This window comes from Hemibagrus wyckioides, linkage group LG27 (assembly GCF_019097595.1).
Source record: "Hemibagrus wyckioides isolate EC202008001 linkage group LG27, SWU_Hwy_1.0, whole genome shotgun sequence".
NCBI classification, from domain to species: Eukaryota; Metazoa; Chordata; class Actinopteri; order Siluriformes; family Bagridae; genus Hemibagrus; species Hemibagrus wyckioides.
In genome coordinates this window covers 12,388,638-12,412,500 of record NC_080736.1, presented here as the reverse complement: position 1 = coordinate 12,412,500, position 23,863 = coordinate 12,388,638, and the positions used below count along the sequence as shown (strand labels likewise).

At 40.3% G+C, this 23,863-nt stretch overlaps 3 protein-coding genes across 5 annotated transcripts in view; 1 reads left to right on the top strand and 2 right to left on the bottom strand.

Moving 5' to 3' along the window:
* The window catches only part of piezo1 (piezo-type mechanosensitive ion channel component 1), a 120,893-nt gene extending 116,070 nt beyond the window's left edge, over nucleotides 1-4,823 (bottom strand). For both annotated transcript variants that reach the window (XM_058382083.1, XM_058382084.1), the window contains exon 1: nucleotides 4,225-4,823. In XM_058382083.1, the coding sequence (XP_058238066.1) occupies nucleotides 4,225-4,288 (64 nt within the window). In that variant the 5' untranslated portion in view covers nucleotides 4,289-4,823. The remainder of the gene's footprint in view (nucleotides 1-4,224) is intronic.
* Nucleotides 4,824-6,727: 1,904 nt separating this feature from the next.
* Nucleotides 6,728-12,187, top strand: cdt1 (chromatin licensing and DNA replication factor 1). Of its 2 annotated transcripts, XM_058382092.1 has the most exons (10): nucleotides 6,728-7,482; nucleotides 8,190-8,300; nucleotides 8,394-8,632; nucleotides 8,891-9,085; nucleotides 9,376-9,521; nucleotides 9,611-9,711; nucleotides 9,829-10,017; nucleotides 10,277-10,420; nucleotides 10,531-10,732; nucleotides 11,075-12,187. In XM_058382092.1, the coding sequence occupies exons 1-10, from the start codon at nucleotides 6,856-6,858 to the stop codon at nucleotides 11,236-11,238; spliced, it is 2,118 nt and encodes a 705-aa protein (XP_058238075.1). In that variant the 5' UTR covers nucleotides 6,728-6,855; the 3' UTR covers nucleotides 11,239-12,187. The 2 variants fall into 2 exon arrangements, with proteins under 2 accessions (XP_058238075.1, XP_058238076.1); XM_058382093.1 differs by lacking the exon at nucleotides 8,190-8,300.
* Nucleotides 11,531-23,176, bottom strand: aprt (adenine phosphoribosyltransferase). The gene is made up of 5 exons (XM_058382106.1): nucleotides 23,018-23,176; nucleotides 22,584-22,687; nucleotides 15,208-15,341; nucleotides 13,208-13,286; nucleotides 11,531-13,007 (listed from the first exon to the last, which is right to left on the bottom strand). Exons 1-5 carry the CDS (start codon nucleotides 23,107-23,109, stop codon nucleotides 12,871-12,873), a joined length of 546 nt encoding a protein of 181 aa, XP_058238089.1. The 5' UTR covers nucleotides 23,110-23,176; the 3' UTR covers nucleotides 11,531-12,870.
* Between the last annotated feature and the right edge of the window lie 687 nt (nucleotides 23,177-23,863).

Here is a 23,863-nt window from a genome sequence, read left to right as displayed (position 1 = left end):
GATCTCAGTGACGCTGCAGTTCCATGACAGAGTTACCTGTGAGCCTCCACACAGCAAGAAGAACAAAAGCTCACAAGATACATGGACAGGACACAAGACACAGGACACAGAGGACACATGGACAGGACACATCATGTCCTTCTCAGAGACAGCAGTCCTGTGCTACTTTTCAGGGGACTAGAGACTATAGTGAGACTGAATTTCTTTATCCATCAGCAGCCATAACAGTGCTCTCAGAACCTCGTGAAGCTTTACGCAAGGTCACTTGGGCACACATTACTTCACGCAAGAACGCAGGAAGCTGAAGCAATGCAGAGCTGCCAAAGCTCACAGCGCTATCTTTCTTGGCCTTAAATTAGTCTTTCTTTTGTTCATGTAAGAATATCCATGTAGAGGTTATCTGGGGTGTTTGAATATTTGTAATATGAATGATTTCCCCATCACTCGATTCCAGCTCGCTGTCTGTTAGAGCCGTGACTGATTTACTTTGATTTCGAACAAAGCCATAAAGCACACTGGCATAAGAGCCGCACTACAGAGAGGTGTTGTTTACACAAAGTATGCAGCGGTGTGCGTATGGAGGAACCTCGAGACATTGTGCATGTCTGGAGGCATCTTCGGTTTCCTGTAAGTCACATGATGCCCACGTGACACCAGAAGCCACCCATTCCACCAGCTTCCTGTGAGCTGTGGGTTGATGTACACCTGCAGAACTAATGCGGCTGTTTGAGAATAAGTGACACTGAACGGAAGAGACAGCAGAGTTTAGACGGAGGGAGAAAAAAAATAAGCAGCGAAGGAATCCCAGACGCCGCGGCTCCACGTGCTTTGTTTTAACAGCCTCAGTGACTTCTTCAGGGTCACGCTGGTGATGGTGCAAACAGCTCGCAGCAGCAGCGTGTCTGCTCGGTGTGATAACAACACATCTGATACTCACACAGCTCAGGGCGTAAGAGACACGAGCGGCAGAGCTACAGTACTGAGCCGTGTTGTAGGAGCGGTGGTGAGCGCTGTGCTTCGGCTTCACTCGAACATTAGACTGAGAGGAAGCCTGGCATGTGGCTTTTACCACGCAAAACAAAAAAAAGGCTTATGAATCTGGACAACTGCAGAAAAACAAGAAGAGGAAACGAGTGAACCATGAGCACACTCCCTGCACTGCAAACATGCCATCTTTCTAGCGAGTAAAAACATCTGGAATATAGGCAAATGTGCAATATCTCCTGGCACATGATTACAACAAAGCTATTTCTGGTTGTTTATATTAATTCCAGGCTTGACATAGCCAATCATTTTGCTCAGTTTAAGCATTTATTTCTCAAAAGAAGCAAAATAAAATAAAAAGAAAGAAAGAAAGAAAGAAAAGAAACTAAATCCTCAGTATTCTGCTTGTTATTGGATGTTGCTTAAACTGGGCCTTTTACCCAGAGACAAAAATGTTGGTTAAAAAGAGAAAAACTGGACTAGAATGTGGAAAATGTGAGTGTTGGGACTAAACTGTATGAGCTCCCGGGCTGAACTCTGTAAAGCTTTTACACAAACCGTTTTCTCTTCTACAGGAATCCAAAAGTAAAACGCTTGCATGTGCTGGACAGAAAGTTCCAGCAGCAGCGGTGGCAGCAGCGAGGGCGGAGGAAGGGGTTCGGATTTAATCGATCAGGACGATCACGGCACGCAACAGACCCGACTAATCGCTGGAAATACCTGAGATCAAACTCGACCAATAATAGACACAACAGAGCAGTGTCACACAAACACAGTTAAGAAGGGTTTTAAAGCCAGTGGAATAAATGCACTTCAAAACTTTCTGCTTCCCTTTTACTTTTTGCACTGAGGGACGACCAACTCTTCAAAATCTACTCAGGTCCAGTGCCACTGCTGGGCCCTTGACCCTCATATTAGATAAAACGTAAGTCAGAGCGATAAGAGCGTCTGCTAAACGTCAGAAATGTAAATGTACTTTTTCTAATTAGTGTTCATTTGTGTGAGAAGTATAATAGATTTAATTGAAATATTCCAGATAGTAAATATATATATTTATTCATCTGTTGTCTTTAAAGATATAATATTCCATTTCTATGAGTAAAACAGTTACAGTATGTTATTTATCAGGACAAACCATAAAAATAAATAAACAAGAATTACAAGAAGTTATGTTATAAAAAACTACTTGTAATTATTTTTTATATATTTTTTATAATTAAGATTAATTTCTGTGAGTCGTTTAATAATCTAATTCCGAATTCAAATATTCCACACATTAAACAAATTATTTTATTTATTTATTGGAGCCATTATAGCGTTTTTAATTTAATAATTTAATTTTTTTTTTTTTTTTAACATTTTTAACATTTCCTTTTATATAATCCACCCTTTTCCCGAGTCGCAGTTAGACGACATTAATGATTTATTTTTATTTTAGTACATTAGCGTCAGTTGCATGACTTTAAACTCGAGACAATTTGCCGTATAATACAGACTAAATCAAATCTATAACTCAGACCTCATTTTAAGATCCAGGGCTCAAAGGACATCCTAAAGCTGATCCTGGCTCATCCCTGTAACTTCACTGAGTCCTACAAGCCATGTACGTCACCTCACCTGTTACACACGGTGATGAGGTACTGATAAAATGAGTGAACTATACAGAAGATGAAGATCAGGATAATAAACCTGGTGTTAAAAATTTCCTGAAGAAAAACTGAAATGAAAATTGGACAGGATTTATTTTAAGACCTTTAAGCTATGCAAATACAATATGCAAAGAAGAAGAATGGAACCATGTTGTTTGTTCAAACTACATTCAGACACACAACAAAACAGTTACCTGCCACCAGGGGTACACAACATCACACCATGCGGCCTTAGCAAAAAGCTTCGTTTGCATATCTGAAGGACGTAACCTGTGACCACCCGTGAAGTCATGCCTCCCAGTTAGGAGACGTCAAATGATCAAATGATCAGACTGCAGCATGCTTTGCTCCAACCGGCTGCTCTCGTGTGCTGCTTCACTACAGCTTAAAACACTGACATGAAACTCCCACGTCACAAATCCTGAAGGAGGATGATTTCGTTTGGGGACGTGTCAGTTTCAGCGTACATTAGAGAAGCATCAGATCATTAAGCGTTAAATTAGATTAGAAGCATTAGATGATTAATCAAGCTCAATTAGGCGTAGAGCTGCTTAATCATCTGTTAAACCTCAGCACAACATGTGGCCTTTTGAACACTACTCATCTGACTGTAAAAATATATATAGGTATTGCTTTACATGTTTTTTAAAAAATAATTATATTACATTTATATCCCGATCAATCGCTGATAGCCGAGATGTGGGTTTCTCAGTAAATAGCCATGAACATGAAGGGCGTCTTTCTATTAAAAGACTTTACAAACTCGCATGAACACCCAGAAACAATTTATTCCCTATGTAGAAGTAAAATATTTCAAATGTGTTATTTATCACTACAAACATTAATTAAAGAAACGTCCTAAACTGCATGTTTCAGGCTACAAGAGGTTAGGTTTTAAAGGTGTGCCCCTTGGTTACTTTTACTCACACGGCCTAGACGACATCATTTAGCTATAAAACTCATTTCAGAAGAGTTACTGGACAGCACCGGCCACGTTTATGGCACTTTATTTACACTGTAGCTTGACCAGCCTTCCTAGAGTTTTCTCAGTTTACGTGTCTATTTATTTTTTCCCTACGTTCAATTGCTTGTTTTTCCCTAGAGAGTAAATCTATAAGGAAAGGGGAGGGAGGGAGGCAGTGCGCTTGGGCTGAAAATAAAGGAATGTCTGAAGATAACTAACATTAGAGCGTGTATACGTATTTTTGTCTGAATTTCCAAATCGTTCTGTACTGTTAAATTCTAAACTGATGGGGAAATAAAATGAATGCGGGTGGCATCTTTTCCTCTTCTTCTTCTTCTTATTATTATTATAGGAACTGGGCATATTTGAGGGACCCTATTCCTTATAACCATCCTTATTCCTGCTGTCAATTCAGAGCCACAAACACATCCATATTCCCTGCTTCCAGGACAGGTAGCATGGTGGTTACCTGCTCAGGTGTGTTTAAAGCTTCACCCGAGTGATCACAAGAACAGTTTAAATAAAGCTACTAAACCTAGTCCTGAGCACATCATCATCATCATCATCATCATCAACCTGCTGCTATTAATCATGCAAATGTAGCTGATGAAGTTGAAGACACGTTACCTGCCAGCAGTGTAGTGGGCAGCAGAAAGCAGTAGAGAAGGCCACAGATCGCCTGCAGCTCCATCAGAGCCTACAGGAGCGTACACTCCTCCAACCAGGACACAGACAAGAACCCAGCTCAGTTCTCATACTGTCTCACAGTCCCCATCCCATCTCCAGCCTGCTCTCCAGCCTACATCCTGAGTTTCCTGATCTGCCACTTCAACTGGTTTAAGACCACCACCTGTCAGACGTCCATAAGGCGTGAAGTCTCCAAAAACGTCCAAAAAAATAATCCCAAAATGAAAAAGTTGAGAAAAGCAGGCGTTTTGCTCGAGCTCTGTGTATCTCAGTGTGTGTGTGTGTGTGTTGGAGTAATTTAGTAACCAGCGCGTGCACTCCAAACTTTCTCCAGCTTTCTTTCCAAAACGTTTAACGGGAACTGAAATTAAAAAAAAATAAAATAAATAAATGTCATGAAAAAGTTTTTTCCCCAGCGGTAAAAACGTGACAAAAGAAGTTGTAAGAACGTGTACAGTTTTCCTCGTGCCTGTAATTTACTTTAAAGTTCAGTCCCGCCGGAGCGGTAAGCAAACTCGGCGCTGAAAAAAAAACGTGGAGCCTCGCGAAAGAATCACTTCTGTCCGAACGACTCCTTTAATTGACTCGGACATTGTGAATCGACTCGCGATCTTTAGCAAAGGTTTAACGTGAGTCGTGTACTTTCTGCCTGTCGCGTTTGACAGCATTACAGCACTCTTTAGGAAGGTTAATAAACATGAACTGTAATTAAAGTCGTGAACGCATGGTTGTATCAATGAAGACGCATTCACAGTGTCTCATGTTTACAGTGAAAGTTTTTTTTTTTTTGCTTTAATAATAAATGTCGTGGCATAATAAAGGATAATTTAGCAATTATGTAAATGTCCAAGGTGTCGGAAATGTGGCCTGTAATATAATTCTAGGTATTTTTCGAAACGAATCAAAGCTCTCTTCGTTGAATTGACTCAAATTGACTCGTTTGAACGAATCGAATCAGTGAGTCATAACCTCCGTCACCATGGCTACGTTCCAAAACCATACGCTACAGCGGTACACACTATGTCCACCAAGCCAGGGTTATTTATCAACATGTTGTTTACATCGAGGTTTAAGATGTAGCCTGACATTTAACAACCTGTAAATGATGGTGTTAAAGTTCACCTGTACGAGGAAGTAAAAGAAGACATTTCTCACATATCTTTAGCTGTAAAGAAAAACAACAAAAGTTTAGAAGCCTTAATTTAAACCTTAAATGAATTTCTCCATGTTATTGTAGTATAAAACATTTCCAGTATAACTGGGCTGACCCGTTTCACCCTTTTCATCATTTTCCTAATGATTCCTAATGCAACATGACAGCAAGCAGCAGAGACAGCTACAAGGTGTGACATGCTTTAGATTTGCTAAATACACTTACAAACTGTGTTTGTTTCATTTCAGATGGAACACAGATGCTCTGTAATGATTCTGTTGTTAACAAAACTGTTATAAACGCATTCCTCCTAACCTTTATGGTCTTAATCTGTTTTATTAATCGCGTATCATATTATTTATCCCGGTGTGGTGGCGCCCCCTGGTGGTGAAACATATACAAGGTGTCTGTTGAATGTAAAATACACTCACCAGTGACTTTATTAGGAACCAGCTTTATTTTAAGCACCAGCTTAAAAGTACGTGGATATATGTCAAGATGTTCACATCACACATCAGAAATTGGGAAAATGTCATCTCATTGATCTCAAATAATTATTCTTTACTATCATGGTGGTCAGAAAAGCCTAACCTTCATTGTCCAGTGCATCAGATTCCTGTACTTGACTGTCATTACTGGAACCTGATGCAGTCTGTCGTAGCCCATCAACGATGCTTTTCTGCTCACCATGGTTATAAAAAGTGATTATTTGAGATAACATTTTTTTTTTTTTGCACGTTTTTGTGTACACTCTAGAAACTGTTCTGTGTGAAAATTCCTGGAGATCAGCAGTCTCTGAAATACTCAAACCTGGCACCAACAACCATGGCACAGTAAAAGTCACAGAGATCACACTTTTCCCTATTCTGATGTTTGTTGATGTGAACACTAACTGAAGCTTCTTGACCTGTATCTGTATGATTTTATGCACTGCTTCCACATGACTGACTCAGTGGATAAATATAGACAGGTGTACATGAACACCACATTGTCAGCGGTGGCAATTTTTACATTCAGGTTATTTAGATTTAGAAGTATTGTAGATAAACATGCACAAATAAATAAATATTAAGCATATATAAGCACACTACACTTGGTATGAAATAGTGGGTTTCACAACATGAAGCTATTTGGTGTTTACTTTGCCACGTTCATCTCTTGTCCAATCACGTACACGTACAGCTTGTTTGATCAATGCGACAGCCAATTGGAGTGCTTGATATTGCGGCACTACAGCTCGGCCCGCCTACAAAGGTCACGTGGTACCATTTCGCGGGAAAGTTTATAGAGGAAGCGCGCGGGGGAGGACGATTGTTCAGAGCAGCAGCTTCTCAGTCTGTTGGCGGTTTTAACTAGGTTTATAAATAACAAGGTTAGGATTTTATTTTGTTTATTTATTTTATTTTTTTTTTACAAGCATGGCTCAAGCTCGAGTCACTGATTATTTTGCACAGTCTAAGAAAGCAGGTGTTGAACGGTCCCTGCGATCGAAATCTCAAAAACCAAGCGTAGAGGAGCGAGTAGTGACCACAACAAGGCCTCAGAGGAGCAGGGGCTCTGCAAACAAACAGCTCAGGGCTGTCCAGCAGGAGAGAGAGCAGCTCAGATCCGTCCAGCAGGAGAGAGAGCAGATCAGATCCGTCCAGCAGGAGAGAGAGCAGATCAGATCCGTCCAGCAGGAGAGAGAGCAGATCAGATCCGTCCAGCAGGAGAGAGAGCAGCTCAGATCCGTCCAGGAGGAGTTCCTCAGGGTGATCGACGAGGCTGTATCTGCTCCTGATCATGTAGAGGGCAGGACACAGCTAAGGAGCTCGGATAAACCCGGAGCGCCCGAGAGTCCCCGAACCCCGAAGAGGACTTCATCTGAGGCTGAGTTTGATCTCTGCTCTGCCGTGTTCACCTCCACCACCGAGCAGCACAGCACGGCTAAAAAACGACTCCGGGTGGCTGCGACGAAGGATGAAAACACAACCAAGAGCGTGGAGACTGGGAAAAGGACGGCGAGAAAGAAGCTCGTGCTCTCGAAACACGAGGACACCGAACAGGTAGCTTTAAATCTCTCTCTGTTTACATTATAGTGCATGCTGATGCAAACTTTTTTTTTCTTTCTGATTTGTAGCAACTACAATTCACTCAAGTGTGAACATTTCTATATTTGACTATGCTACAATATTTATTTATTTATTTAACCCTTTAACTGGACCGGATCGGTCACTACCGTGTAGTATCGCGATATTTTGGATTGGCTGGACCGGATCGGTCAGAGATACCGTGTAGTATCGCGATATTTTGGCTTGGTGAATTAGCACCTCGCTAACAAACACTACAGTAACACTTCTCTCTCAGACACTGGAGTCGTGGAAAACTCAAGCATGAGCACTGTTACCGTGTAAATAGTGTCTAATTCACATTAAACAGCTCTCGGATACACTTTAAATACGAAATAAACTCTTTCAGAAGTCGTGTCTCACATTTTGGTGTGAAGTTTCTGGATTGTTATTTATCTGAAAAAAAAAAAAACCCTATTGTGTGCTGATTTTATTCAGATGTGGCTGAGTCTCAAATGGCGATCAGGATTTTTCTAGCCTTTGTAGTGCACTTTAATCAGCAGTATTGAGCAAGTACACTTGACATACTCCAGCACTTTATGCATTACACGTTAATGAGAGAGAGAGAGACAGAGTATATGATCTGATGATGATGATGATGATCAGACACCTCACTGATCTATACTTATGATGTTTGCATGCAGACACCGGCCATTACATCCCCCCATAAAGATCCGAAAAGTGTAGTCGACCACGGGTCAAAAGACTCACCTGCGAACAAGGAGAGTATCTCCAAGCAGCCTACCACGAATAAGGTACGCTGCCGAGAATCTGCTTTGACCATCAGGTTTCTTTCTTCAGTCCAGTATATTGTCCTAATCAGTCGCTGTGTCTCTGTCATCTTCCAGAAAACCTTCTCCAGAGAGGATGTGGCTTCGCTGAAGGCTCGTCTGCAGAAACTGAAGGGACAGGCTGAAGCGGCGAGTTCGCCGACCCCAGCACCCGTGTCTGCTCTCGCTGAGCTCAAAGCCCGACTGGACAGTGCCAGGGAGCTCGCAGTCAAAGCACAGCAGAGGAAGGAGGAGAGAGTGGTCGAGGAGGAGAAAAGCTCAGAGGAGCAGACCCAAAACCACAAAGTGAACGAAGGGTAAGATTTACAATCACACATTCAGGAGCATCCAGTCATCGCATTATGCACCAGGTTTGTGTGGTACTTCTGTCCATGTTGATGTTAATGAGCGGATGTTGGTCAGACTCTTGTTCTACCACTTGCCTGTCTTGTTCTTGTTTCAGTTTTTAAGACGAATAAACTGAAAAGTGGAGTTTTACTCATGCTCTCTGATTATCCAGTGTCTCATCATGTGTTGCTTTGTCATTTAATGTATTTGTGCTTTTCCAATTCCAGCGAGAAGCTTCCTGCTTATCAGCGCTACCACACACTAGCTCAGGACGTTCCCCCCGGCCTCACCCTGCCCTTCAAATACAAGGTTTTAGCAGAAATGTTCCGCAATATGGACACCATCGTCGGCATGCTGTTCAACCGCTCGGAAACGGTCACCTTCGCCAAAGTCAAACAAGGAGTCCAAGATATGATGCACAAGTAAGAATGGCTTTCCTTTTATTATGTTTAAACACAAAAAGCACTCATGTTGGAGAATGAAGAAAGGGCTCAGTCTTGTCCTGAAGACTCTCCAGTGTTGGGAATGTACTGTTACAAAGCACTGGAGACTCTTTCCATAAATATTAAGTAAACATACCCTTGCCCAAAACCTCTCCACATCAGACTGTTAATATACATTAATATAAACCTGTGAGTTCTTAAAAAATCTCTTTCTGACCAATCAGATTTGAGAATTCAAGAGTAAATTCCTTGTTTTTTCTTCTCTTCAGGCGATTTGAGGAGTCTCACATAGGGCAGATTAAGGCGGTGTACCCATCTGCTTACACCTTAAGACAGGAGAAAAACATCCCGACTTTCAGCTCTACAGTGAAGAAATCCACCTACCAGCTCACCATGGAGCCCGTCATCGAAGAAGGTGACTACCTCATACTGTCTGCTTTTAAAATCTACTTGAGTTGCATATACGAGTCTCTTTTTCACTCAAGAGCTTTTGGTTTACTGCAGAAACAAATGACACCCGGCCCATCCTGTCTGTGACCCGTCTGCTGGAGAGGAGGCGCATTTTTCATCAGAACCTGGTTGAAATCGTGAAGGGACACCATAAGGTTAGCGCTGTTTTTCACAGCTTTTCCTCAATTCTAGCTTAACAGAGGATCTGAATGGAAAAGCAGTGGAAAAAAAAACCCCTGAATGTGTAGTGATGTCTCTGTTCTGTCCTGCAGGTCTTCCTAGCATCGCTGAACCCTGCTTTAGTTGTCCCTGATGATAAACTGACCCGCTGGCACCCTAAATTCAACGTGGACGAGGTGCCCAACATCCTGCCCAGTGAATTGCCTCAGCCTCCGCAGACTGAGAAACTCACTACCGCTCAGGAAGTGCTGGACAGAGCTCGCTCCCTCATGACCCCTAAGGTAAATGCAGGAGGCTTCAGAATCACCAGCAGTCTGGAAAGAGACATAACATCCAGAACCTGCTTTTAAATCACTGGCTTATAGTTTAACATAAGATTTCACCTTTTACATTTCATCCCTTATTTACATGTGTGCATCTGTACACCTTTAAAGAAGTTTATTCTTAAAATCACACACATGTATATGTAATTAACGTAAAGGGTTTTTGGTCTCGGCTGTTTTGCATCAAGTGGCTTATTAAAATATCCAATTCTTCTAGATGGAGAAGGCTTTGGCTAACATGGCCTTAAAAACCGCAGAGGCAGCTTGTTCAAAAGAGAGCGAGACCCCAGCAAAACCAACTGCGATGCCCATCCAGACCCCCAGTGCTCTCAAAGGAGTGTCACAGTCTCTGCTAGAGAGGGTAAGCATTTAAAACCCCATGCTCTGGACTCCCGTGACTCGATTGATCATCACCTTAGACTCTTGTACCATTTCCACGTTGGGTAAACATTCCTCTGCTTTCTTGTTCAGATCCGGGCTAAAGAGGCTCAGAAGCTTCAAGTGACTATGACGAGAAATCCTGAACAAGAGGAACGTCTGGGGATGATAACACGTCTGCCTGAGATGGCCAGGATTCTGAGAAACGTCTTTGTCGCCGAGAAGAAGCCGGCCTTGATCATGGAGCTGACCTGTAATCGCATGATCGCTAGCTATCGCTCTTCTCTCAGTGCAGGTGAGCATATGTTGACCGGTCCATCACAGAAGCTGCTCTTCATTAGAGAGAGCATTTTACTAATAACGAAGTGTCTTAAGCTATGTTCACACATGCAGTGATGTACTATGAAGTCCTTAGTACGTGATCCTACTACTGGTTGCCATGGTAATGTTCCGTCCGTGTGTGAACGCAGCTTTCCTTCATGTTTACACAACTCGCATTTAAAAAATAATCTAAACAGGTCTTGATTAGTTCATGGCATTTAAGTCTAAGGAAAACTCGGTGCTCATGACCATAACAATCTTCTGTTCTCAAACTGAATCATTTCAGATTTAACTAATAGCCATTGCTTTGTTTTAGGGGAAATGGAAAAACACCTTCGTTTGCTGGTGGAGTTAGTGCCGGATTGGCTCACGCTGCATCCCATCAGAAAGGATTTTTACCTCAAGCTGAACAAGAACACTAACATGAACCTGGTTTTGGAGAAACTGAACCAGAAGATAAAAGAAGAGGAGAGACTCTGAAGAAGAGGTGTGGATGATGGACTGATTGGAATGATGTGCAATAGTTTCAGGAATTTACTCCATGTTTTTATTCTTTAAACTGGACATAGTGGGACTTGCTCCTAACTCTAGTCTGTGAGAAAATACAGAAGATTGTGTCATTTTTTATTCTTTGAAATGGAGCATTTTGTTGATGTTAAGGTGGCTGTGTTATAGGTTTGAGTGCTTGTATTATGGAGACGCACACCGAGCTGTGACTGGCAGCAGGTCATGTGACGAGTCTTGGAGCTGCTTAATTCACCAATAAACAAGCTACTTTGAATTCAGTCTTTTTAATCAATAACACATAATCGATCATTTGAGTTACTCAAACATTCATTTGCTTATATACAGCAGTTTCTGTAGAAGTCCATGATCTTCAAGTGCACAATATGTGCTGCTTATCTGTTTCAGTCCACACTTACGGTCATTAAAGGAAACCTCAACCCTGATTATTTACCGGGGGAAAATCGCAAGTAACTACAGCTCTACTGATATTTAGCATGATGGCAATTAACTGGCATTTCAGGCACAATGTTGTAAAATGTTTTTCCTGCATCAATGAACAGTTTCCATAGAAACCACAGCTGGATAGAGAGGGTAGCATGAGGAGGAAAGAAAATCTCACAAAAGGCACGAAGTTAAATGTTTTCGCATCTACATGGATTTCTGCACTTTTATAAATGGATCATAATGTCAAGATTAAATTATTTAATTGTTTGCAGAATTTAGATTGTACTTATCCAGAGATTTATAGAAGTGCTTTAGGTTTTGATCAGGAAATCCATCCTCCTGCTAGTATATTAGGTCTGGGATTAAAAGTACCAACGGGATCATTTAGTAAAAACCATTCTATGATGGTATTAACATTAGAATAAAAGAAAGCAAGCTAAAACATAAGTGTAAATTAAGACAAAAAATAAAATATGATGATAAAAGAAATGGCAGTTGGAGAGACCAGTGTGTCTGTGCATCCCATTAATCAAAAACAGATGATTTGGAGTTTAATAATAATATGCAATGTTAATTTATTAAATAATTTTACTGACTTAAAAGAAGAGAGTCCAAATCATGTCTTCGTCATCTCATTTTGTGCTCTGTGCACTTCTTGTGGGTGTCATGAAATGTGAATAAGTCCGGATCGGGAAAAGAAAATCAACCTTTCTGAAGAATTTGTTTTGTTTTAGAGTCGACACAGTTACACCTTTACCTACTGAACGATTACGTTTAAAAGGCGAATAAATGAGGCCGGATGTGGGTAATGTGGAAACTCATTAATTAAAAAAACTGTAAACATAATAATGGCACATTATTAATGAACAACAGACATAAATAAAAGCAGAATCAGTGCAATAATTAAAGTCGATTAATTAATACTTGACACGATTTCCTATTCAGATGTATTGTCTTGATGTAAGATTCAAGAGTAATTGCATAGCTGCATCCAGCGACCTTCCCGTTTGCTGCAATTAACTGATAATTACTTAAACCCACTCCATTTTTCTTCAAATTAAAGACACCTAAAAGATTCAAAAGAATCTGATGCATGTGTACTTATTGCCTGGTGTAAATGTGGAATGCTTTGTGCTTCTTGGTGCAGACGTGAACGTGTTTTCAGCACTGTAACAAGGAAAAGACGGGGACGGGGAGTTTTTCCGCTCCGCCGAGGTCCTTCAGCTCGATCACCACCAAGCAGCCGAGCACCTGAGCCTTCTGCTTCTTCAACAGCTCACACGCTGCCTGCAGGGTACCTGACAAAAGCACAGGACGGTTATTATTTTGCTTGTGGTTTGTGTTTGAGACACACCTCAAAGGTTGCGACTGAATTATTTTGTAATCTGACTACAGATTACGACAGAACATGTAACCTTGTTCAGCTGACGAGACTGGAGTCTCTTAAGAAAGAGCACACTGATCTTTCCCCTGAATAGGTTGAGTAATAGTTACACACCTCCAGTAGCCAGCAGGTCGTCGATGATGAGAACGTTCTGTCCTGCTTGCACAGCGTCAACCTGAATCTCCGCCTCAGCCTGAAATACACAATCATGACAGAACACAGCAATGGTTAGAATCAAGAAATGGAGCCGTTTAGTTGACCAGAGAGCTGGTGACTTCCTATGACATGAGCAACATCTTGTTGGTGACGAGACGTGTTTGCATCCAGCGATGTGAGAAATTTGAGAAAAGTTGTAATTTATGCAAATATGGAGCGACTTAGAGCAATTTTTTCCCCCTCAGTGTGTTTTGGGACACCCCTCCAAATCATTGAATTCAGGTGTTGTTTTTCAGGAGTTGGGCTCGGCCCCTTAGTTCCAGTGAAAGGAACTCTTAATGCTTCAGCATACCAAGACATTTTGGACAATTTAATTCTCCCAACTTTGTGGGAACAGTTTGAGGATGACCCCTTCCTGTTCCAGCATGACTGTACACCAGTGCACAAAGCAAGGTCCATAAAGACATGGATGAGAGAGTTTGGTGTGGAGGAACTTCACAGAATCCTGACCTCAACCTGATAGAACACCTTTGGGATGAATTAGAGAGGAGACTGTGAGCCAGATCTTCTTGTCCAACATCAGTGCCTGACCTCACAAATGCGGTTCTAGAGGAATGGTCAAAAATTCCCATAAACAGACTCCTAATCCTTGTGGAAATCCTTCCCAGAAAAGCAAAAGGTGTTATAGCTGTAAAGGACGGACCAACTCCATATTACATTCATGTACATGTAAAGGCAGATGTCCCAAAACGTTTGGCAATATAGTGTTTGTTATTCTTTGTGGCTTCAGGTGCTCTTCTCACTAATGGCATTACCTCAGATTTAACCTTTGACACCACTGTCTGGGTCAGGACGTGTCATGGGATCTTGGCTTTGCTGTTTTCCAGCATTCTCTGTGGATCTTCCCATCATTGTTGTTCATCTGTGTCTGTACTGTTGACAATGAGCTTCTTCGTACTGTCTGCAGTTAGGGTTCTCTCTCTCTCTTATTGCTGCTGTGATTAAAGCTTCTACAGTGTCTTTCAGTCCTGTGTTTCCCAGCCACATCTCTTGTCTATCAGGTCCATAAATATTTGTACATTTACAAAATTTATCATCTTCAACAGTATACAGGTGCTGAGATTCAGTCATGTACAAACTTTCAGCATTAAATTAAAGGAACACACCATACAGTCAGTCATATTTCTCCTGAAGGGTGTGGCCAGCTGTTTCTCTTAACCAGGGGAAAAAATTGTAGTTCATCTACCATAGATGTTTTCCATGGTCCTGAGTGGCAGTGACCGCTCTTTAGTCTTCAGCTACAAATGCTGCACATGAATACATCTCTACTCCTTTTACTTACTTAACTGCAAATCAAATAACTAAGAAAAATAAACTGTGAACCAGCTGAGCAGCTGACCATGCAATTAGCCTTGGTTTTCTTATAAATGGGGACTGAAGGGAGACGCCACATATAAGTGCTGTAATTCCTACACTGTTCACTTTTATATCCTGTATATTGTTAAACCCAGCTAAAATAAAAAAAAAAAAGTTGTGGAAACATGTCCAAATATTTATATACCTAACTGCATATTCTATTGATGATGTATCCGTCCATGTTATCAGCAAACGGTCACTGTTTAAGCAGTGTGTAAGGAGCTATGCAGCATTGATGTACTGGTGATGTTTCATGTCTCATCCGGTAGAGGGTCACTCTCCCACCTTCAGCGTGATGCATGCTGGTCTCTGAATGTTAAATTTTGAGAAAAGGGCTTGTGCATTGTGATATGTTTTCATATCTAGACATTTTCAGCTTCCATTCTACTTTTGGACATATTTTTGTGCCAGTGTGATTCTGATGACCAGCAAAGCATACATGTTAATGGTTTAGGTGGTTAATTCTGTAAAACTACTTCACTGTGTGTTTCAGGAGAGGTTTCTTTGAAGAACTGAATGACCAGTATGAAGTAGTTCCTCACCGTGGCATACTCAAGCGCGTACGTTACAGAGACTGTGGGACCTGGAAGTTTCCCTTTCTTCCTGACCAAGACGAAGCCGATTCCTAATCTCTGGGCCAAAAGAGGACCGAACAGAAAGCCACGAGCATCCACACCTGCACAATACAAGAAATACAATAAATAACACATTTTAACAACAACAAGAAGCAGACTCTTTCAAAAGAAGAACAGTCCCTTGTTGTAACCTTAAATTAATCGACCTATTTGAACCGCCGGTCTTTGGAATTACTGGGAAATCTGTCTGGTCACTAGCATTGCACTTTAACCACCGAACTACCACGGACCCTCATAAAAGTCAATAATTTTTTTTTTTAAAAGTCCATTTAATCCTGTTTAAACTGGAGTAATGTATAAATGCTAACATCTGACAATCAGTGGTTATCTGAGACTTAATGGATTCATTTAATTTCTAATCCATGTTGAACAGGATTAGCTAAAATGCTTCTAAAGTGGTTTAAGGGCAGCTGAGACGTGCAGTATTAGCCGTAGCCCTGCAACGTTCTGGAAAAACACCAAAGCGGCTCTTTAATTTCTGAAAGGAAACTCTTTCTCTTTAGACAAACGCTGGACACTGCCAGAGCAAGTCAAGATTATTAGGGATAGTAATGAGCATAAATCTTTCATGAGTTATTAAAAGGGTGAAGAAGTGACCTTCCCATTACAATAACTGCTCTAGAGGGTATGATACTGTTTGAACTGGCTTTTAAAGCTCATAAAAGAACCCAGGAAAGGCGCATTAGCTCTGCACGCTAATGTGAAACGCCATTTATGTCAGAATGAACTACAACCTTGCGCTGTGTGTTTCGCCGTAACAAGCAGCTATTTCCTATAAATGCCACAATGAAGGAAAATCACAGTAATGCATGAGCAACCGAACAGCCGGCAAGGTTACAACAAGAATTGAGCTCAGATCGCATGATGAACGCTGTTCTGCTGAATGTCAGCACATCAACCAGAGATTCAATTCACGGCATCATTATTTCACATTAAAGTCACTTATTTCCACTCAGGACTAAATGGATGCTTGTATGCCTGCATGTGTGTATAAGTATTTCTTGTCCTGCTAGATTTAATTAAGATAAGATATATGTATATATGTACATTAGACAATGTCAGTATAAAGGTTAGTATAAATTATAAGGCAGTTTAGTCTGAAACTGAGCAGTCACATGAAATATTTGGTCATTCGGTGAAAGCGGTCATGTGGAGCAGGAAGTGCAGCCTGATACTGAACCCGAGGCTACCTGTAGAAGCTGGTGTGAGTTCAGTTACTGTGATTTCTGTGAATGGGAACATGACTCTTACTCAGGTCTGCACACAGGAAGTTCAGAAAGTAAAGTAACCTGTGAAAGCGTGTGTTGTAGCCGATGATAACTTTGCACAACACACGTGTAGCAGGAGTAGCAGAGGTGCATAATAACACCATAATATAATAATAGTCTGAAACAGCAAAGGTGTCCTGTGTGAAAACCATCTAAAACTCCAGGAGAGTCCTGAAACTCTCAAGTTTCAGAAATAAAGGGACAATATTAATTGCTTCAGAGTGTAATAAATCAGTGAAAAGCTCAATCTGGATAGGATTAAAGTTACATGGAGTCCTGGAGGATAAATAGAAATTTAACTTCAAACTTTATAATGCTTTATAACACGTCTTTATGTTTCTATACCTCTGTAAAGCTGCTTTGAGACAATGTCCATTGTTAAAAGCACTATACAAATAAATTGAATTAATAATATTTTACTCAGTTTGTTATTTTTATATATATATTCTGTCCATTTTGGCCACGTTGGTGTTTTTTTCCTCCAAACCCAGTGGCCTTCTGATCATTTTAATCCTGTTCAAATACACGTGCCATTTTCTATGCAGATGTCAACAACTTGGCTTTGGTCTGTCTGCTGTTACTTTGCTGGATTTAGTCTCTCAGTGCACGTATCACTCACTCCCTCCAGACTAAACACTTCCCAAATAACGAAACAAAGTGGATGATTAAGAAGAGGTATTCAACTATATACTTGGTCTGGCTGGTAAAGATCTTCACTACAATGGCAGGAAAATCTAGAAAGAAAATCATTCAGAAGAGTGAGATCATGCAGATGGATTACACAAGCGTTTATAATGACAGTCACGGGTATTAAACTGCTCTACACTCACCTTCGTTAGGAACAACTAAAATCTCACCCGAACCCAAACGATACCATCGACTCTGGTATAAATAATGACTAGATGCATCACTGCCAGCTTCTGAAATATCGAAAGCTAAATGCAGATAAATTAATGATTTGTCGTTAATATTCATTAAAATTATTCATCAAAATGGTCAATAGTTTAAATGTTCATCTTCAAATTGCTTTTGCAATTATTGTCAATATTTAACATTAGATATTTAAGGAACACAACCACATGACGCAATCATTTTTGGTCATTTAATTGTTCGCTGTAAAAATGTCTGCAGATTTCCTTCTGATAAACTAATCCAATACGAATAAGACACGAGCTGATTTTATTTTAGAGGTAAGGGATATATATTACATTATTTATTTATTTCCAGTAAGCACTTAATGATGATCAGAGGTGGTCAGTGGTTTATTCACAGCCTATTCCGGGTATACTGGACACGAGGTGGAAAACACCAACCCAGGACACGTGCACACTGATGAACTAACACATTTACAGTACGGAAAAGTAAAAACCAAGGTCCATATATATCCATATAAATGTAGCACTCGATCTACAGAGTTATTTTAGAGCAGTCTAACACACAACTAAGAGAGATCTTAAGCAAAACAGTCTACAAAGCGGACGAAAGAATGTCCAACTGTTTCCCCCACCACAGCCAACACATTTGTCACGAATAGCTTGACAGACTTGTGTATTTTTATACAGATCTATACTGGGAGTGTTGAGCATTGATCTGTGTGATCATTTCCACCACTTCTCCTCACTGCATCCTACACTCTAGTATCTCCTCATCTGAGTTAATGATCATTACACTTCACCCAGTTTAAAACTGTAATCAAACAAAGGGCTCACGGTGACGGTTTCAGAGGGTATAAATTTGGAGCATGTGTTTTTTCGCCCTTCCATTTTCTCTCCAGAAGCCCAAGATGAAATGAAAGAGAACATTTCTATTAATGGGTGTTTGATGCTTTCGCTTCTCTTCGGCTTCCCGTTTCTGATGTTTAGTGGTGACCGTTTCTTGTTTGGTCTGAAAATGTATGTGTGGTCAGTAGCATGTATCAGCATGCAGCAAAACCCTCACAGGAGAAACAGATGAAATGTAATGGTCAGCATATACTGTGGTGAGACAATGTGGAGCTTCACGAGTCGCCCCAGGAGTGCATTATAAACCACCAACTTTTTTTTGGTTCTCCTTTCCCGTATGGACATTAAAGTCAATCACCCGGGCATCAGATTCTTCCTTTTTTTTTTTTTTTTAGTGGTTCTTTATACACGTGTCCCAAATCCACCAGGGAAGCAACACAACATATTTCCACAAGTCTGTTCACTCTGATGGAGAACACAGTCATATCCTCCACAGTTGTCTCATACCAGCAGCTCTGGAGCTTGGGAGATTAGTGTGGGGTATAAATGATTAAAAAAAAAAAAAAAGAAAAATTCCTACTAATCCAATACCAGTACAGTGCTGGTTTGATGACGCAGCTAATTAGCTAATTGTAACGTAGCTTAAAAGTGCAAGGGCTTGCAACAGCGGAGTGATTAACTCCACAGTCCTGGCTCTCAGAAAATCTAGTAATAGATGTCCCATAGAGAAGCTGTAAATAAAATCTAATTAAAATGCAAGATACAAAAAAAAAAAATTTTTTTACACTGGTGTTTCCTAATCCAGGCCTCACCAGAGCTGGATGGCATAAATTTAAGACCCAGAAGGCAGCAAATAATTCATTTCTGTAATACTGTGCAACAACAGAAATACTAATAATAAATTACAAAAAAAGTGGCGAGCAATCTTATTTATTGTAGACTGCATTTATATATTTTTCATTTCAACATGAAAAAGGAAAACAAAAACTTTTTTTCTTTCTTCTTTTTCCCTATTTACTAAAATTGGATTATTTGAAATATGATTTTTAAAAATAAAAAACTTTTTTTTTTTAACTTCTAGTTTCTACTTGTTTCACCACACAAAGCCTAGAAACAAATAATCATGTCTCCAATTATGGAACAGTGCTCACTGTAGTAAACGATGACTGTTTTACGGCCTAATCTCTGGTTATGTGTGATACCTTCTTTTCTCTTTTTACAAAAGATATGATTTAAAAAAATAAGGATCAGCATATGCAGAAAAAAAATGGATAATTAAAATATCCCTTATTTTATTCAGCCTGCATGTCGTGCCTCTTTCCCGTCCCTCTCTTGCTGTATTTAAGGCATGTGGTGATCTATATCAGCACATCATCATGCACACTGTGAGACAGGATGCTGATCAGAAGGTTGTGAGTTCTGCACCAGGCAGCTGCCTTGTCTTAACTCCGGGCTCATGAGGTGTACTCGGTCTCAACTGCGAGACGTTTTGGATAAAATCTTCAGCCCAGTGAGCAGATGGAAATGGAAATGGAAATGGAAATGGAAATGCAAATGCGATGCTGAACCTTCTTCAAATCTTTCAGGTTCGCTTTCAGAGCATGTTGTCAAGCTGGTGTCCTCGTGAGTGATGGAAATTCTACTGTTTCTAAATTAAACAACTGTAAAGCCTCTAAATCTGCAGTAAACAACCCACAATAACAAGTACCTACAGAGACAGAATACACAGAACACCATCGCTGCAGGTTTTCCCAGCACAACATCTGAAAGAGAGACTGTAGCCATTCACACAGGATTCCTGACTGATACCCAGCGTTCCTGGCATCCGGTCCCAAGGTCCCCCTTGACCATGATCAAGATAAACAGCTACTGAAGAGGAAAGAATGTATAGAGCACTTATATAAGGCGGTAACAAGAGGCACCGAGGTCACACCGCATGTACTTCAGAGTGCTTCCCAAATGCATCATCTTCACGGCCGTCACATAAACAATCTGACTGTTCCAAATGACCTAGCCAAGAGAAAGCGCAGAGTACAGAAGTTAGAGCATCTGATTCGGTTCTGAGGTTGAGCGGTCCGGCTCAGATTCCACCCTTGACCCGAGCACAAACATAGAGCCGCATGCTTTTGGGTTTATATTTAAAGCATCCAGAGATCCGCGTCTACTTATACCTTTAATTTCTAGCTTCTACAGTAGCTATTTAAGTTTAAACTGGTATCCGTATTCAACAACTCTACACATCATGTCTACATATCACACTGCTCTCTTGACAATCAGTGAATGTTTGCACCTTTGGTAATCATTTGGTGCTCAAATTCAGTTATTATTGTGCCTTGTGGAAAATCCCTTTCCCCTCTTATTTATTTACATTTTGCAGATTCTGTAAAGTTTGTGCGAACTTACTGTATGATCCCGATTGGATCACAGCAGTTTGTTACAACTTCAATATCATACTTCGATCTGTTAATATTTACCCCTGATGTTGTGGAACATCTGTGAGCCAAGTTCATTCCTGTTATCACTTAGCACTATAGCGGTGATAATCACTCCTTCACCAGACACTCCTATTTTTCCTCACTATCTTCAAGTTAATAAAACCTGAAGCCTGTCATGTTACAGAGGAGAGACCAAGTAAGATAAGAGCAAATAAATATATTATTGACTTACTTATTAGGCATACGCAAGCAATAGAATATACTCTGCATGTATACTGAGATTTTAGACCCACTGAGCGCTATACTGCCATTGTTCTCAAATTCTTCATGCTAATGAAATTCCACAAGATTTTGGAAAAATGGTGATTTGATCACATCACACATTTCCTGCAGATTTTTCAGGCGCGTGTTCATGCAGATCATCTCCTGTTCTACCACACCCGAAAGCTGGTCTACTGGATTCAGGTCTGGTGACTGGAAAGACCATTGAACTCATCAACATGTCCATGAAACCAGTTTGAGGTGTTTGTTTTGCAACATGGTTCATTATCATGCTGGAAATAGCCCTTACAAAATAAATTGTGGACATGAAGTAATCAGCAACAATACTCAAACTGGCTATGACATTCTAGTGGTCATTAGCTGGTATTTGCAAGCCCAAAGTAGGATCACTGAATCACCCTGTTGGTGCCAAATTCTGATTCTACCATCTGTGTTCCTCAGCAGAAATCAGGATTCATCAGATGTGGTTTTGTTTTCTAGTCTTTATCTGTCCAGTTTTAGTGAGTCTGAGCCCAGTGCAGCTCAGCTTCCTGTTCTTGACTGACAGAAGTGAAACCTGATGTGCTCTTCTGCTGTTGAAACTCATCCACCTCAAGGTTCTTCTGAGATGCTTTGCTGCTCACCGCATTTATACAAAATGGTCATCCGAGTTAAATTGAAACTGTCTGGCCGTTCTCCGCTGATCTCTCTTATCAACAAGTTGTTTCCGTCCACAAAATTGCCGCTTACATAATGGTTTTTTTTCTAATTTATTGACCATTCTGAGTAAACTCTGAGACTGTTGTGTGTGTGAAAATCCCAGGAGATCAGCAGTTATAGAAATACACAAACCAGCCAAAAATCACTAACATAACACTTTTTCCACATTCTGATGGCTGATGTGAACTTTACCTAAAGCTACTAACTCGTATCTAAATGATTTTTTGCATTTCCTTGGTGCCACCTAATTGGCTGGTTAGATCATTCTGAATGAGTAGCTGTACTGGTGTTCCTAATAAAGTGCTCATGGGTTTTACACCGGTGTGGAGTACCGAAGCTTCACAACAAGCATTTTTAGCGTACAATTGTCTGTGATAGTTTGCACACGTGACAAAAAACTTCCTCTATTTCCTCTAATCTTCCTCTATGTTTCTTCCAGTGGCTGAAACATACTGACTGCTCCAACACGCTGACACCGGAGACTCCTTCCTTCCACTTTTCAGTAATTACATGTCTCTGTTAAATAACCACGGTGGCTGAGAAGTGCAAATAAATAAATCCCAAACCAAATTAACAAATCCAAAACCACAAGGACAATTCAGACGTTTCTGATTTGTTATTTTGTTTTTCACTTCTCGGCCACCATAAATAACATTTTTTTAAGATCAGTGTTAGATACAAGTCCACTATAGAAGTTGTCGCTACAGAAAACGTTAAAATCTAAACATGGGATTTGGCTTGTTGTTTATTGATGATTTGTTGTTATAGGAAATGAATCAACACATTCTGACCAATCAGATTCAAGAGCTGAACAGGGTTTTTTTTTTTTTTTTTTTTTTTTTAAAGAATATTTTGTAATAGAAAAGAAAATGTCTTACCTACAATGAGTTCAGTGTGTGGGTGATTTTTCCTGACATGTTCCTCAAACAGATCAATAACTGCACTCAGAGCTTTGGGCTCCTTCAATATAGGGCAAATATCCCTAAAATAAAAGGAAACGAATTAAAGACAGCAGCACGAGACCTTATTTATAGTTGTGTCCTCGTTTAGAGCATTGCAGTCACTTTAGTAAAGGGGAAAATAATACATTTATGTATATATATATGTATGTATGTGTGTATATATATATATATATATATATATATATATATATATATATATATATATATATATTTATATATAAATAAAAAAGTTAAACATTGAGTTAGCTAACTTAGCTAGCACAGCTGAGAGCGTGTCATTACTACACAAAATAATAGATATACTTATTTATAAACATTATCGTAACACACAACAAGGACAATACACTCACTTGAACACGATGCCTTTGACAGGAAAATCAGGAACGTTTCTTATATGCTGGAAAACCAGGTCCAGTTTCTGAGCTCGTGAGCTGTCGGCCATGCTTACAGTGCACTGTGGGGAAGGCTGTGTCTCAAATCCACGCCTAGGGCCCTATGTAGTGAACACGGAAGAGCAGCGCGCTCTAGGGCCGTGTTCCAATCCCATTCTGTAGCCGCTAGTCTCGCAGGTACACTGCTACAGTAAAACTGATTTAAAACTAATAACGTGGAACCATATTGTAGGCTACAGAAAAACTCTTTTAGCTTTTAATGGCAGAAGTCTACTTTAAATTTTACAAGTCAGAAGTCTGTATCCATTTATCCTACACGGAGTCATAAGAACCTTCTTGGGCAACACGCTAGATAAGGCCAGTCCATCACAGAGCACGTTCACACCACACACACATTTAGAGATGCCAATCAACTCATGCCTTATATCATGTGGAGAAGAGCACTTGTTGGAAGCCCAAGAGCATGGGATGGACATCTCTATGCACACCCAGGGCGGAGGTGGGAACTGACCACCAACCACCAACCCCTGGAGAAGTGAGGCAAACATGCAGACTACTAAACCACCAGAAATGTACCTCAAAATTCATAATGAAGCTATGTGTGTCTCTCATATCCACACTTAATTTCACAATACTGAATTTTTTCACTGGTATGAAGTTGCCATTACATCTGACAGCAAGGAATTAGTGTCTATAATGAACTCAGAAACTACACTGACCTAATAGTTCCTCATGAGCTATTGACTGCTGTTGTAGAAAGGACATTATTTACTGTCCAGTGTCTCCCAAATGAGGAAGAGGTTC

Coding starts and splice junctions, on each gene's coding strand:
- cdt1 (XM_058382092.1), top strand. CDS start 6,856: ATGGCTCAAGCTCGAGTCACTGATTATTTTGCACAGTCTAAGAAAGCA. Junction 9,712..9,828: donor TCGTGAAGGGACACCATAAG/GTTAGCGCTGTT, acceptor TCTGTCCTGCAG/GTCTTCCTAGCATCGCTGAA. Junction 10,733..11,074: donor TCGCTCTTCTCTCAGTGCAG/GTGAGCATATGT, acceptor GCTTTGTTTTAG/GGGAAATGGAAAAACACCTT.
- aprt (XM_058382106.1), bottom strand. CDS start 23,109: ATGGCCGACAGCTCACGAGCTCAGAAACTGGACCTGGTTTTCCAGCAT. Junction 22,688..23,017: donor GTCAAAGGCATCGTGTTCAA/GTGAGTGTATTG, acceptor CTTTTATTTTAG/GGATATTTGCCCTATATTGA. Junction 15,342..22,583: donor ACACACTGAACTCATTGTAG/GTAAGACATTTT, acceptor TGTATTGTGCAG/GTGTGGATGCTCGTGGCTTT.